Source organism: Papaver somniferum, chromosome 6 (genome assembly GCF_003573695.1).
Source record: "Papaver somniferum cultivar HN1 chromosome 6, ASM357369v1, whole genome shotgun sequence".
NCBI classification, from domain to species: domain Eukaryota; kingdom Viridiplantae; phylum Streptophyta; class Magnoliopsida; order Ranunculales; family Papaveraceae; genus Papaver; species Papaver somniferum.
This window is the reverse complement of record NC_039363.1, coordinates 138,277,157-138,293,427: the sequence shown is the minus strand read 5'-3', so window position 1 is coordinate 138,293,427 and position 16,271 is coordinate 138,277,157. Positions and strand designations below refer to the sequence as shown.

At 38.0% G+C, this 16,271-nt stretch overlaps 2 protein-coding genes across 2 annotated transcripts; both read right to left on the bottom strand.

Moving 5' to 3' along the window:
* Positions 1-277: 277 nt before the first annotated feature.
* Positions 278-1,581, bottom strand: LOC113289493 (BRI1 kinase inhibitor 1-like). Its single transcript, XM_026538757.1, has one exon. The coding sequence runs from the start codon at positions 1,340-1,342 to the stop codon at positions 482-484; it is 861 nt and encodes a 286-aa protein (XP_026394542.1). The 5' UTR covers positions 1,343-1,581; the 3' UTR covers positions 278-481.
* Positions 1,582-2,563: 982 nt separating this feature from the next.
* Positions 2,564-6,667, bottom strand: LOC113289492 (probable protein phosphatase 2C 12). The gene is made up of 10 exons (XM_026538756.1): positions 6,510-6,667; positions 5,679-6,004; positions 5,043-5,214; positions 4,743-4,896; positions 4,597-4,660; positions 4,170-4,277; positions 3,821-3,946; positions 3,507-3,742; positions 3,178-3,380; positions 2,564-3,088 (listed from the first exon to the last, which is right to left on the bottom strand). The coding sequence occupies exons 2-10, from the start codon at positions 5,877-5,879 to the stop codon at positions 3,057-3,059; spliced, it is 1,296 nt and encodes a 431-aa protein (XP_026394541.1). The 5' UTR covers positions 5,880-6,004; positions 6,510-6,667; the 3' UTR covers positions 2,564-3,056.
* Positions 6,668-16,271: the final 9,604 nt, after the last annotated feature.

The window sequence follows — 16,271 nt, the reverse complement described above, 5'->3', positions numbered from 1 at the left end:
GGAAATATTCTTAAGTGAATTGCCATTCTCCCGAATGCCATCGGCAACATTTGAAGTCCAAGGCACGATGTTGGGTCTCGGACTTGACTATGCTGGTTATTGGCGGCATACTACAGTCACAGCGTTGGCGACACAGACGCGTGACACCTTCCAGAATTGCATTTCCGGCTATTCTATTTCTATGTGTGCGGATAAAAACTTATATGATCAGAATCGGATCAGTTTAAACTTTCACCATTGCATTTTTGTATTTTTAGAAAATTTAACAAACAGACCAAGAACCAAAAATCACCTATTTTTTCATGCAAAATAGAAAAATGAACACACATATTTGGCTATTTCTTAAAATTGACTAGATATCATTTGAACTCTGTAAACTCAAATCCATGTTTAGGATCCATTTGATCACCATGAAATATATAAACCCCCCTAAAACAAGATAAAAAAAAAAAGTAATTAAGAAAATATGAAGTGGTAAATCTCAACACTGGAATTTGAATTTCCCTTCTTGTGTTGTGCTAGAATTCTTGCAATGAGCAATTGCCGCTTCAATTGCACTTTGTAACTCATCCATGCTACCATCTTTCACAGAGGTTGGAAATCTATCTCTTGCCTGCAAAGGACTAGTATTTGATGTTTGAAAGGATGCAGGTGCTGAATTCCTTCCATCTCTGTCTTCTTTCCTGGCTTTTGGATTCGGATAACTCGATGAAAACGAATGCGGTCTCGTTTGCAGTTTGCAATTCTTGCTACTCAGTCCTCTAAAAAACAAGAGAGGCCTAACCATTCTCAAGTAACTTTTTAATATTATACCAGCATCAAATCTCACCTTCTTTTTCATTGCAGTTTCCTCATTCTCTTCTCCATCCTCTCCTCCTTCATCGGCTTCACATGGTTTTCGCCATTTCATAGGCCTGAATAAAGAAAAAGACTTTACTTTGATTCTTCTCTTTGTTCTGAAACTATTGCTACGATTAAACTGTTTGCTGTTCATGGTTTTCTTGTCTTCTAAAACATCTTTAATGGGTTGACTAGTAGTAGTAGAGCAATCAACTGAATTGGCCGTGGAACGGCGAGGAGACATGGGAAAGTGAGAAAGGAAATGAAGAGGCAGAAGATGTCCATGAAAGAAAATCTCATCAGCTGGAGAAAGATCAATTGCGTATGGAGACGATGATGATAACTTATTAGTGGGCTGAACAGATATTGTAAATGAGAATTCATGAGTAGGAGATGAAGATGGCGATGAAGTAGTAGTAGTTGTTGTCGTTGTGGAATTTGGTTCTATAAGCTTTGTTGATTGCTGTTCTTCTTGTTTCATTTTTCCTGGTTGAGTTTCCATATTTTTGTGTGAAACGTTGGAATTCTCTCTTGTTTATCTGTTCTTTGGTTTAGTTGTAGGATAGATAAGAAATAAGCAAACTAGAATAAAGTGGTTGTGGATGGTCTGCCTTTTAGAAAGAAAGAAAGAAGGAGACATTGACATATTTTTACATTTGTTTTTGGGTTAGAGCGGGTAAATTTAGGCACCAAGTGGCTGTTGCAGACTTCGGTTTAAATCTCACTCGCATCAGAATAGAAAACAAAAGTTTCGTATAAAACAAGTGCACAGCAGGAGGGGCAAGGGGCATATGCAATTTTCACCCGTGGATAGTCTGGTGAATGCAAATTGCCAGGAAACTCCATTCACTGTAAGCAGCTGAAAGTTATAACTGGAGCAATAGTGATACAGTAAAAATAAAAGAAAAAAAGGAGATTAATTTTATATTAGGTTCTATAAAGGGAAAAGGCTAAAAAAAGGGTGTATTGGCTTAGGATATGATTAGAGGTCCACATAATGCATCAAAGGACTTAACGAGCTTGTATTAAGCAACTTTTGAAATTAGATTTTTGAGATCCACTAATACTAAAATCTATGATTTGCTTTCAATCTAAATTTCTATATATTTTTTTCTTTAGAATCACCAATAGGTTTCAGGTTATGTGTCTTGGTTCAACCAGAATGGACCACTTGATTCATATAATTTAGCTGGAAAACGAAACCGGACAAGTGGCATCTTGGGATGCCGAAGAATTTCTTCCCCTTCTCCAAAGAGGACAATGTCACCGATGAGTGGTTCTAAATGGTTGATGAGTTGTTTGTCTGAAGAATTTGGCTTAAAGGATATGAGAAAAGTCTGGATCACATAAACTTAACCCTTGACAAATTTGTCAATTTGATTTGCTTGTTGTAGTTCGCAAGTAATTCTGGTTGGCTGTTTGACTCTTGATTTCTTCCTGTTGTAAGTTTGGTTCATTTTTAGCTCGGGAATCTCCACCATCCATAACTTTCCTGTTTCTAAGTTGAGTTTCCAATGGTCCTGGATATTCAGCTATTGCATGCAAGTTGGATAACATTTCTCAGTCTCGCAGTCCAATGAAATGGAAAAAAATGACAGACGTTTCTTGATGTCTCGAGATAACGCAAGAAACACAAGAAACAACCCATGTTAATCAGTACCGAATGATTTATCAGGTTTACGTCTTGATGTCTCGAGATAGAATATATGTTCACAAGGCCGGGTTAGACTAAAAACTTGTATTAGATTAAACTCTCCGGCAATATTACAGTGAGTCAGCTTTCATTTACTCTTATAGATCTCTATAGAATGAAACTCGTATACAATGTACGTGAACCAGAAGAATAAAGAAAAAGGAAAGGAAATTAAGAAGAAGAAAAAAAAAGGTTAGTTATCTGGGGTAGTTCGACGTGAAGGCATTGTTGAATTCATCAATACCTTTGGAAAAATACCCTGATCAGAGAAGAAGCAAGCTAATATTCATCACACTCCAGAAGCGCAGGGTGATGGTCACTTCATGGTGACTGAACTAGAAGATCTAAATCTTGAACCAATCAAATGTTCATATCCAAGCTCTTCCAAACAATAGAATTAATATTCTGAAATGATCCTGATATCTGATTCTCCTGCTATCTGATTCTCCCAGTTATAAAATAATCGTCAGTGCCAAGTGCAGAAACAGTACAATGTTGCTGACTGCTAAGAAAAAAGGATCGACTAGTCACTATCTGAATCATCTCTACGTCGGTCTGAAATGAACAAATAATAAATCAATATTAGGTTACTCAGTCGAAGTTTGTAATAATCAAAACAAAAAGAAGTTGTTACTCTGCCATACTTCCTGATGCTCTCTTTCCCTCCATTGCTTCTTTCTTTATCTGGCAGGCAGGGCAAAGGAATGGGCCATCCCACGGACGAGAAGTTCCTGGATTTTCTGAACCAGAATGTATAGAGATTCCCTCTCCAGGATTCAACTCGACCTGACAAATTGCGCAACGAAACAATTTGAACAAGTTGCAGAGGGGATATTCAGTCTCTAATCTGCAAGCCACAAAATAAAATGAGTCGGAAACACTGATGTACCTACTATATGACCTTAGAATTGTGGAATTATCATGCTAAGATGAAGCAAGTAGAACAAAGGGTGTTCTTAAGAGAATAGGTGACCTTTCCGAGAGATACGCAGACCCTTCCTCAAATAATTCCTCGACAACATCTGGCTCGGTATAATCTTTATCCAAATAAGAAGATGAGTCACACGCCTTTTTGCGAAACATGGACTTAAAAACTCCTTTTGTTTGCTTTTTTGGTTGTGGCTGTGGAGGAGTTGACTTTTCTGGTGGTAATAGGTCGACCACAATGCACGTTGTATCATCTCTGAGCCCCTTTAACCCTACAGCCTCCTGCAAAGTGTAGGAGGGATTGGATAAATACACAGGATCAGACAACAAGATAAATGCTCATATGGATTGCAACGTTACTTTAACAATTTGAGCAGCTGCAGCCTCTGGTGTCATCCCACGACAACAGTTCAGAACCACTTCAGTGGACAAAGCATCCCAAACACCATCACTTGAGATTACCAGTCTACCTCCAGCGCTAGAAAGCTGCACGAGTGATAATACTAAGTCAGATACTATCAAGAACCATACACATTAAAATGAAATAAACTGAAAAATTTGATGATAGCCACTGTAAATTATAACCCGTTATTACCCCAAATGTGATAGTGTAACATGTAAGTGTTTCTCATCTCTAACGAACTTAAGGGGTTGAAACCGTTCTTGCTATTCATGCTAATTGTGTATATAACCAGGGAAGAAAGAAAACCTTAATTTGTTTTACATGCGGGACAGGAACAATGAACTCCCCTACGTCCATATCTCCAATTGATCTGGAAAGGCACAATCCACCAGGCCAGCATCTTAGAGGCCCAATCTGAAAAGTCAAGTTAAACACGCATATCAACATCTCTCTTACTCAAGTACATCAATCCGTTAAAAGAACATCATATCAACAAAATGTTAAGAACTGCTTTAAAAGGAATTCCTGCTTCCTGTTTCCAGAACACTTCAGCTTTTCAAGCTAGATTCTACACCAACATACCACTTACTGGGACTCTTTATTTTGGACATAGACTCACAGCTCGAGGTCAGATAATCCTCCTCGTGATCAGTTACTTCGGAGGAGTGGGGAATCTTTAATCAATTACATAAAAATAACTAGATCTGCTTTAGGTGTGTAAAGGGAAACATACCTCTGCACCACCACCAGCATTAAGACGACCAACCTCACCTCCACTAGCCGTTATGCGTTCCCTTCTGCAGAAGTATAAGGAGTCAGACCTTGATGAATAAAAACATGTTTTTCCCAAGTACACGGCATAAGCATGAAAGAACTTACTCCTCTTCATTGGTTTCAAGTCGATGGTCAGCTGACAGATTATATACGTCACCTTCAGCCGATTCAAATACACAACAGGAATCACCCACCGATGCTACAGTTACGATCCATCCATCTATTATTACAAAAGTGCAAGTTGTTCCTGACGTTTTTGCTGAAACAATAACGAGGTGGTCAGTAATATATCATATATATATATATATATTAATCCATTCTAGAATTGTGTTCCTAATGCGGTGCAAAAATCAACAAGCAGCACCGCAATACCAGCATGTCGCTGATAATGCTCTCCCCTCTTACCTCTCTCTTGAAAGTCTTTATCAGTTTTTACAAACCCTGCAACCATCGCCCTTGGTAATGCTGCGACCCACTCTTCTCTGCTAAGATCTGAAGGAATAGCACCCACGATATTGTTCAGAAGATTCTCTTTAGAGTATATCGCGGCTCCAGATCCATTATGTCCATCAAAGAGCTGCATGAAACGAGATGAATGTATAACTCATCTTCACCAACCAACAGAGACAAATTAATAAGAAATGCATCTTTAAACTACAAAATACGACCAGCGCCACAATTCTGCAAACAGAAGAGAGTTAACGATTTTATTCAAAGCCGAAGACTCTTTAAACTTCTAATATACAATGCGGGTGGAGGATAGTAAAAAATCTGTTGTTAACAAAGCAGTTTTCAATGTTCATCTCAATTCCGTTCATTTAACTAAGGATGACCAGGCAAGTAGAATGAGGCATTTGTGCTTCTTAAATTAGTAAGTATATGCATAAAGAGAAGTTTGATTATAACTCTAGAGAATGGGACCGAATAATGCAGACTTTCCTCTTAACTCAATAATGCACAGTTTCCTCTTGACTCGGTAAGAAAAGTCAGCAAAATCATGTGGAATCAAAACATGAGCCGAACAAAAAAGGTTTCACTCACTGCAAATACTGAAAACACCGTACACCCATCTCCAGGAATCCTTTCGCATTCCGTCTTCATAAACGTGAAATCCTCCCCTTTCTTGCTTTGGTTAAACTCCCCATGTATGATATCTGGATTCTCAATCTTCTCATTGTCTAATTCGCGCTTGAGCAAAACCCCCAACGGGACCATCTGGTGGTGGTCATTCTTCGTGGACATTATTATCTATTTACAACCCCTTCAATTCCAAATAAAAACTTCTCTACCACCTGGGAAACATCTCAATTCCTCTAGTCTTCGACCATGGACCATAACAATTCAATCAACGGAAATTCCTGAACAATCTGCATACACCGAACAAAGTCCCTCATTCAAACCTCTTGTATGCCCAAAATTAACTTATAATTATCAACATTTCATCAAACCATCATACAAAATTAAGGGACAAAACAAATATTCACAATTATGACAAGACATTTTCTAGATGTAACTGAATCAGAAATTTTAAGATCTTCAAAACGACACGTACAACAATAACAACATGGAACAATTGCAGGCACATGAAACACGAAAATAAATCGCACAAACAAGAATGTTACAGCGATTATTTCATCATGATCATCAAACACGCAAAAAAAAACACACACACACACACACAAATTCCGTTTAAGAAAAAACACAAAAATATAACAAAATAACTGGTAAGAAAATTGTAAGCAAAGCCAATGTACACAATTTTTTTCCCAAAATCAACAAGATTCATCATCCATAATCAGCCATTTCATACGAAATTAAAATGTAAAAAAAAAAAAACCCAGAGAAATCACATGGTGAATAAAGAATTCTTACACGCGAAATCAAGATGATCAGAAAGTGATAATATTTCTGGTTAAGATCGATGTAAGCGGACCCTCTGCAAATTTTCCATTAGAGAGGGGTGGGGGTGGGAGGAAGAGAAATGGGGAATTTGGTTCTTCTTCTGATTTCTTCTCTCTCCTTCCTCTCTACCCTTTTCAAGTGATGACGTGTAAACAACCTACAGCCGAACTCAGCCGGATTTTTAGCCTACACAGGTGGGACCTTATATTTTATTTTCTTTATTTAAAAAACGCGCCACAAGGTTCTGTGTCCTATGAGGCGCGCCAAAATTATAACACCCGCCAGAATAACGTGTGGGGTCGAGCTCATCTTTCTATCTCAGCCTTTGGATCAAGTACTATTGGGTGTGCAAATTAAATAGTGAAGAAGTATGTTTGTCTTTTTTGTAATGGCCCCGTTTGGTTGGATTTGTTCTCGACAGGCACATGTTACTTACGTTTATGAGATCACCTCCTCGGAGGGTAATAGCGTGGAGTGTGGACTGTGGACCACGTCAAACCCAAACCAAGATGATACCCCTATGTATACGCGTGAAGGACACTCACGAGGTGAAGAGTATACCTAGAATTTAAAGGAGTAGGTTTATTATTAATGGGTTACAAGTTACAACGACGTTGCTTCCCTGAGACAAAACGAGACCAAAATTATGAGTGCACGCAAATACGATTTGCAATTAAAATAGAGATTAGTGACAAACTAAACCAGAGGTAGAAAAGGAAGGAGAAAAAAAAAATTACATGAGCAAAGAATCCCAATCCTTCATGACTGAACATGCTCCAGCGTATATTCTTATCATGGCGTATTATTTTCCAGCATATTTGTTCAGAACAACAAAAATCAATAAAGCTTACAGAACCAAATACCACAGCAATTATTTCATCATCGCCATCTTCATCTCCTACTCGTGAATTCTCATTTACAATATATATTCAGCCCACTAATAAGTTATCATCATCATCTCCCTACGCATTTGATCTTTCTCCAGCTGGTGAGATTTTTTTTCATGGACATTTTCTGCCTCTTCATTTCCTTTCTCACTTTTCCATGTCTCCTCGTCGTTCCACGGCCAATTTAATTGATTGTTCTTCTACTACTTCTACTACTCAACCCATTAAAGATGCTTTAGAAGAAATAATAGCTTGTGCATTCTCTGTGATGGATTCATCTTCTCTTCTCTCATTATTGAAAGTTGTTCTTTCGCCATAATATCATTGCCAGTAAAACCCAAGAGGAAAAAATCTAGACGAAGGAAAAAGAGCACAACATCACTTTTGAATAAAAATTTAACCAAGATTTTGCCTCGATAAAACCTTGTCGGAAAAATCACAAGGGATAAAACCGAAACGAAGGAAAAAAACTACAACTTTTGACAATTTATGGATGCCAACTCAACTATATGAGTATTACATAAAACAAGCATCAAAATCTTAACAACTTTAGTATATATCATATAGACAAGTTTTATGCACGCATGATATTAAACTGCAGATAAAGAAAAAGTAATATTATGCTGTTAATGGGTGAATCTTTGTGTTTTTAAGGACTCCTGAAGAGACGTATAAAGTTGATATCATCAAATAATTAATCGAGATTTTTGGTTTTGTACCGAATTTTTAAAAACAATTAAAGAATTGTTACTAACATAATCGAGTCAGATGGCTGCCTTAATATAATTTAAATCCTCCAAGGATTATAAATTTGAATATGTTTCCCGACCACATTTCTTGTGTGAATGCAATATAAATTCTTCGAAGACTACCACACAAAATGCACCATACATGGAGAGCAAAACATTGTTGAATCACTCCTGGGGTCTGAAAAGGAAAAAAAAATAAACCAAAACCCTAGGAAATGAGCGGGTACCAAGTATACCACCAACTTTTTCGTCTGGCAATTTGTATGGACAAAACCTAACACAATCATATGTAAATCAAAAGTAAATACCCTTAAATCATATCATATTGTATATAGAGTTTTTCTCTTTCTCTTTTACAATTAATATGTATACCCCCAAACTTATTATTTGTTATTCTTCGAGCAAATATAATCTAGAAAATAAAATCCTAACTCACTGTCACAGGCATCACTATTGTACTTAGCGTGTGCAAAAAGCCTTTGAACCCCTAAGGGGCCCCAGTGGCCGAGTTATACTCTCGGAAGGGTTTACAAGAGGTGTACCTACAAAACCTTTACTCCAAACCCTAGATACCTATGAAGAATATAGGAACGACACTAAACAATCTCCTTAGATAGCATACTCTTATTAACTATGGGTGGAATTACCCTAATGTGAATCAAATTATTGTACACGAGTTTGTGTTGAAGCATACTAATATTCATATATAAGTGACATAGCTCTACTCAGATAGTCGTACTATGGACATCAATATCTGAAATCGAACAAATCACATTAATAGACTAAGAAGATGGATATAAAGATAGATGGTTTGCGAATGAACGTCAATGACAAGATGAATCCTACGAATCCTAATAGATTGTGATACTGGTATAAACTCTAGTATCAACACAGCTGGTATATACAAGGGCCTTAATGGTCGATAATCTTAATTCTGGATCAACTAATCTTATATATACAAGGGCCCCAGCGGTTGATTTTATTGAAAAATAATATAACTTTTTTTTTGTCTAATTGGTCTGATACTTTTTTTTTGTAGTATGTAAATCACTCTACTTCATCACAGCGGCTGACATCAACCCATAAAGTTTGAAAAATAAAAACAGAACGTGATATGACGAATTCGAGATACAGTGATAACTACCATGTTATTTCTAACACATGAGCTATGTCCTTTTATGAATAAACTCTTTAGTTTGGGTCCCTCAACTCCTATAACAAAGATGTTTCCATCCACTTAGATTGGTTACTGTTGTTTGCGGGTAAAAACAACCTGCGGGGGATTGTGTAGAGATCAATGGATATTGATCTGTTGGTGATGTAATGTGTTGAACTACTGTGAAGAGTTTGACTCGTATGTCGAGATTAATTGACAGTGATGAGTTTGAATCGTATGTCGAGATTAAGTTCGGTTAACCGTTCTTATCAAATCATAGGTTTCAGAAACCTATTTATAGCAGCACATCGATCTCCTTTAAGTGGTGACAATTAAAGGTAATGGAATAATTTGGAAGTGGAAGATCATGCAGAAACCACTTCCATGTTGCACGGGAGACTTAGTCGATCGACCATCCACTTTCTATTTTGTCCTTTAACTTCCAGCACGACTTACCATAACTCTCATCGTGGATGTACCTCACATTGCACGTGTTGTAGACTACCAGACCAAAACCTTAGTGATATCCCCCCATGTGACATGAATTGATGTCTCACATGTGAGTCTGCTTTGCGGACATGAGTGGTCAACCTTTGACCTAAGACTATGAGTCTTTTGAACTGTACGAAGTTCAATGGTTATGATGGATGAAGTATGGAATGTTGGAACAACAACATTCTCTACAGACCATGGATGTTTGAATTAGGTCATTGATGACCGCGACATGTCACTATGTTAGTTGAAGCAATAATGATAGTCGAATGACTTAATGATGGTTTTATGTGATTGATAAATCAATCATAAACCATGCACTGATCACTTATGAAATAGTCATTTATGAATGATCATAAGTCTTTCTCGATCCACGTGTCATGAGTCAGTCGACTGACGAGGTGAGATTACAATAATGGTCGACTAATGAACCAAATATTGGTTGTTGAACCAATAAAATACTGATAGCTGGATCAGTAAGAGAAACATTTCTCAAAGCAATTAAATATTGATAGTTGAATCAATGTTGCCATAAATTGTGGTTTTGAACCTTGTTGGTCGTGATCCACTGCTAGCTGAAGCAATTATGGCATTGACAGATAAAGCATTGATGATTTGAGCACATATTGCTAGTCAGAGCAAATACTGCTAGATCCATCAATAATTGGTAGCAATACCAAAAAAACTAATTAATAATACTAACCAAATATTATTTAATTAATTGGTGTTTGAACCTATTCAGAATTATGCTAGATAGAGCATTTAGTTCAAAACCCTAACTATGATCATTGAATGATCGATGGATGATCAACTGAGAATCAACCAGTGGACGAGAAAGGGACTGTCTACATGGGCGATGAACCGACCATGTAGTATCCAGATGCTAGACTGATCATTTATCAAACTCCTTTGCATAGCAGTTGGCAAAAGGATGATTAATTATTGTTTAATCATTACTAAAATAGTGCTTGACTTAAGCAATAGGTAGTAAAACCTAAGTATGGAAAGAGGAGGGACCGTCCAAGGGGTGTGGAACCGTCCCTTGGTGGTTGTGGGACCATAGATGGTGAGCGTACTACCATTCCTAGTTGCAAGAAGGATTTTGAATCAATTATGGACTCTGGATGATTAATTAGGTTAAAAGTCATTAAAAGAGGTGGGATCGGATTTTGCAAACCAAAGAGACAACCATGACCGGTCATGGTGGCATGCCCGTGTCACCATATTTTCCGTGGACCAATCCTGTGAATTTTGGTATTTTCTGATGGTTTATCGAGCATTATTTCATTCTTTTATGAAGAATTTGAGTTTGACTGAAACTCTTAGTGGTGGTGGAAGGACCACTATTAAAAATATTAAAACGGTATCATTTTAATATTTCTCATGGTGGTAGAAAGACAAGTCATGATGGTTGCGAAACCACTTGCTTTGCTAACCACATGGTTCATGGAGAAGTATGGAAGTTTCAGGAGTTTTGATTGAAAGAGGAAGTTCTTGAAAGAGGAAACCCTAGTAACAATAAAATAATATAAAAATAAAGAAAATGAGTGGGGGACCAATCAAAACCGGCGCACGGCTTCTACACGACCGTGTGGACCCCTGGTGGCTCTCTAAAAGAGTCACAGAAATGATACCTGCAAGTGCACAGGGTCTGTTGTAGTGAGTGTGCAAGGCAGGGTCGAACCACAGAGACTAGGGTGTATAGTTGAAGTTTTTAAGCTAGTTATCTAAATTAACAAGGAAGTAACTAAAGCAATGAGGTAACAGTGACAGAGAACAAAGAAAGTGAAATTCAGTGGCAGTGAATAAGAAACATTGAAACAAAGATAAACAAACCAAGGGTGTGAGCCAAGGGCAGTGATAAAGAAATAAAGGCAGGTCCTCCAGCTATATTCTTGTCCCTTGTTAGTTATCAGTCAGCTTCTAGGCTTTCTGAATAACTAGATGACAGTTGCGGTTCAAAGCCGGCTGTTCATCTAAGGGTTGGTCTAGAAAGGAGGCTAAAGGCACTAAGATGAATTCTAAACCTTGTGATAGTTGGGGCTCTCACAATGCAACTACCCGCAGAGAAGCTTGCTTAGTGTTTTAACAACCTATAAGGATATTCAATCCTAGACAATTCAAGCACAACAAGATTAAAGCATGGATAGGATAAAAAACAATTGAAATGCACAACATCATTTAAAATAAAAACTAACCCTTGAGGCACTGGCTATTCCAGTCCTCTTGGGTGAAGCACTGGCTAGTCCAGGCATGCCCAAATTCACAACCCTTAACACCTATTTATACATATAACCAAAATCCCAAAAATCCCCCAAATCAGTGAAATTAGGGTTTACCAAATATCCAAAATTGACTCACCTAACAACTCTGATTTTACTCAATTATCTTCACCCACTCTGCTATTTCTAGTTACAATCAACAATTCCCAAAAATCTTCAATTTGTAAAATTAGGGTTTTCTGTTATGAAATAGAAATCAAAATCGACTCACCTAATCTCTGATAACTGCTCCAAAGTGTCGACCCATACTTCAATTTCCTCTCCTGCGTCTCCTGTTGTTCCAACTGCTCCTCTAGCTCGAGCTATTTTACCAATTTCTCTTCTTTCCTGTCTCTGAAACCCTAGGAGAGAAATTGGTATGATAGCTGGCTAGAAAGAAGGGGGAAATAGATAGGGTTTCATTAGGTAATAGCCATGATGGCTTTTGGTGGTGGTTGTGGCAGTTGAGGAAGGTGGTGGTGATGATGGTGGTGCGGCAGGGTATGGTGGTGTTGCAGAGGGTGAGGGAGAAAGAGAAGAAGTCGATGGAAAATGGATTGGGGTGCGTTTGTTTTGGGTATAGGGTATTTGGTACTCGGGTGTTGAGCGGGTTTAGCAATTGTTGATGAACAGCGAGGATGAGACGTTGGATGCGAAGATGATGGATCGATCTAACGGAGAGACAGAAGGAAGCGAGGAGCGACCGTTGGATGCGGAAGTACAACGAAACTGACGGCTCAAGATGGAGTTAGGTGCTGTAGTGTTAGACAGGAGCTTCAAACTTTGATGTACTGAGTATGCTGCGACCGTAGGATGCTGAGATGATCCAATCTGATGGCTAGAAAGAGAAACGAGTATGGATATAGGAAATGGATTTGGGTGAGAGTTTTGGGCCTTGGGTATGCCAAACCCATATCTTTTCTAAGAACAATTCTTCTTCTTCAAGCCCACTTCTAGCCTTTTGGTCTTGTGCACAACATTCTTCGCGGCTTCCTTGTGTGATTCCTCTTGGCTTCCATCACTTTTCTGCTCTTTTCCGCTCCGCAATTCATCCAAACTTTATTTGGTACCTAAAAATGCAAAATTAATTAATAAAAATATTTATTCTTGAAAACAATGAAAATACAGAATATGGGTTAAAATAGAGAATTAGAGCACAAAAGATGAGTTAAATGCCAAGAAAAATATATATAAATATGCACTTTTTAGCACTCATCAAATACCCCCAAACCTGAATTTTGCTTGTCCTCAAGTAAAACAAAACTAAGGAAATCCTAACTATACCACTGTCGCTGGTCTCTCGAATGCATTTAGTGTATGCACTAAGCCTTTTAAACCACTAAGTGTCCCTAGTGGACGAGTGAAGTCTCGTGAAGGTTTGCTTAGAACGTACCTACAAAGTTCTAGGACAAAATATAAGCTCATATTCCATCAAATGTGACATGTGCAAGACAGTTTAAGCTCACAGCCAAATGGAGATGTCAATCTAGCTATCAAAGGCACAATCCTAGCACTGATAACAAATAAAGACATGTGATAAGAGTGTAAAGTGTATCTACACATGTGTAAAGAAAGATCGGATGTTATGACTACTAATCACCAAGAGATAGTTTTTAGGCTAAGAACCGAATTCTAAGCCAAGCTAGCTGTCCGGCTTTACGAGAATTGTGAATGTTCACCCAATGAGTTGGTGATATTTCAGTTTACCCGCGTTATACATCGATGGCTGCACCCTCCTTGCTTATTACAAGACTATTTACAACAAAAAGATGACTCTTTACATGACTCTTATTTACATTGATTACTCTCTTTTATTTTGGAACAAGAGAGAACTATTGTCTTTAACATGACAAAACATGGAATAAATACTTGATTTTTTTTTATTTTTTTTTGATATATTTTTTTTTGATTTTTTTTTTTTTGATTTTTTTTTTGTAAGAAATAACTTTGATCTTTACAACATAGTGACACTTTTGATACATGAACAAAAAGAAAAACATAATTACATGACTCTTAGCAAGAGGTGGCCCTTATCGAATGCATCCGGTCAAATTCTACGGTTGCTTTTCTTAACGTATCCTCCAACTTCTATCCCAGCCAACCAAAGAACAAGCTAGTCAAGTCTCATTCAATATTCTAAAGTGATTGGCAATCAAACTTCCTATCAAACACCTTGAAGATCGAGGCTATACATGTATTGGTAGATTGTGCGTGTGCAAGTTTCTTATCACTATGTAAATTATGCTAGAATCAGGGTGCCTAAATATCTAGACTAAGAATCCTAAAAAAATACATATTTGCACAAGAGTCAACATTTCAAGGTAAATGAGCTCCATTTTTATGTTTTTTTAATTTTTTAATTAATTTTTTTTTCAATTTTTTCAAAAAGAATTCAAAAAGAAGGAGTTCTTGTTTTCAATTATGGCATGTGATCGTGGTATCTACTCTATACCCCCAAACCTAAACTAAACATTGTCCTCAATGTTTCAAAAGATGTAAAGAATTATAATACAACATATGGAGAGGATTATGCTGAGTAGAGAAAAAAGAAAGAGAATACCCGATTTCGGCGAAAGCAAGATTAGAACTCCATTATTCAAGGCAAAAATCCAACATTTTTTTAGCCGAGATCATATTGGATTAGCACTATATATACAAATGAAACAAAAGATTTAACTAAGAAACTATCTACTAGATTTTATACAAGAAAATTTGGTTTTTAATGGGATTGGACTTTTTGGGAAAATTTTGGTTTTGTCAGGAGACATTTGGTTTTGATGGGAAAAAGAAAAATTTTGGTTTTTAGGGAAACATTTGGAAAACTTTGGTTTTTATGGGAGAAAAACATTTGGTTTTTAATGGGATAAGGAGACCAAGCCCACTGTTGGGTTTTGCGAAGCCCAACTACGTTTTTGAAAAACAGGCCCACTGCTGGTGAGTAATGCTCACTGTTGGTTTTTGGAATTTTGAAATTTTGGCCCACTCGAACTTTGGTTCAGGCCCACAGTTCAGAAACAAGCCCAGGTAACAATTTGAAATTTGGGCTCTTAAATAGCCAAAGGTCGAGGCCCAACTGGGCTTTGAAAACGTTTTCTGTTTTTGGGTCAAGCCCACAGTGCAAATGTTTAGTTTTCAAATGGATGTTAAACCCACAGTCCCAGAAATTCAGTTGGGCTTTGGCTAGCTACTAACTAAAATATGAGGCCCAACTTCAAAAGTTCAGTTTTTTTTTAATTAAAACAAAAGGCCCAAATCAATCTAAAACCACAAGCCCACAATAAATTAAACAAACAAGCCCACAAGAAATTAATTACAAACCCAACAGAAAATATAAGCCCAAATATTGGGTTTAATATTACAAGCCCACAAGAAAAATGGAAGTCCACAGTTTGGGTTCTTTTAATGGGTTTAGGCTTACCTGTGAAGCACAACCCAGCTGTTCAGTTTGGTTGCAAAAGCCCAGTTGGGCTTTGGATCATCCTAAGCTTTGGCTTCAACACACAAGGCCCAGTTGGGCTCGGTTCAATTTCCTCTCCTTCTGCAGCTTCAGCCCAGTTGGGCTTGGTTCAAATCAGTTTACTTCACAAGCCCAGTTGGGCTTTATCTTACACCAGCTGCAGCAGCTTCAGTAGCAGCAGGAGCACCAGTTCAGGTTCAAAATGGTGAAGCCCAAATATGACAAAGCAAGCAAGCAAGGGCTTTGCAACAGCAGGTAGCAGCTTCACCAGCAATCAAGGCTCAGCAGCTTCACCAGTTCAGGGCTTTGCACCAGCAGCAGGGGCTTTAAGGCAGCACCAGGGGCAGATTCAGCTAGCTAGCTAGCTAGCAAGCAAGGGCTAGCCAGCAGCTACAATTCAGTGCAAGAGCCTGGTTCAAAGCAACAATTGCACAGCAGCAGCAAGCGCAGCATGGACTCAGCAGCAGCAGCAGTACAGTTCAACAACAGCAACAGGGGTAGTTCAGCAGCAACAGGCTGCAACAGCAGCCACAGCAGCTCAACAGCAGTCTTGGCCTGGCACAAGCAGGAGCACCACAGCAGCACAAGCACAGCAGCTCAGCAGAGGCAGTGAACAGGGAAGAAAGCAAAGAATGCAGGATGATGCAAGAAATGAAAAAATGCTTAAACTAAGATGCTTATGATTACACTAATATGCAGATGCTCTAAGTTACAGTTAGACTAAGTTACA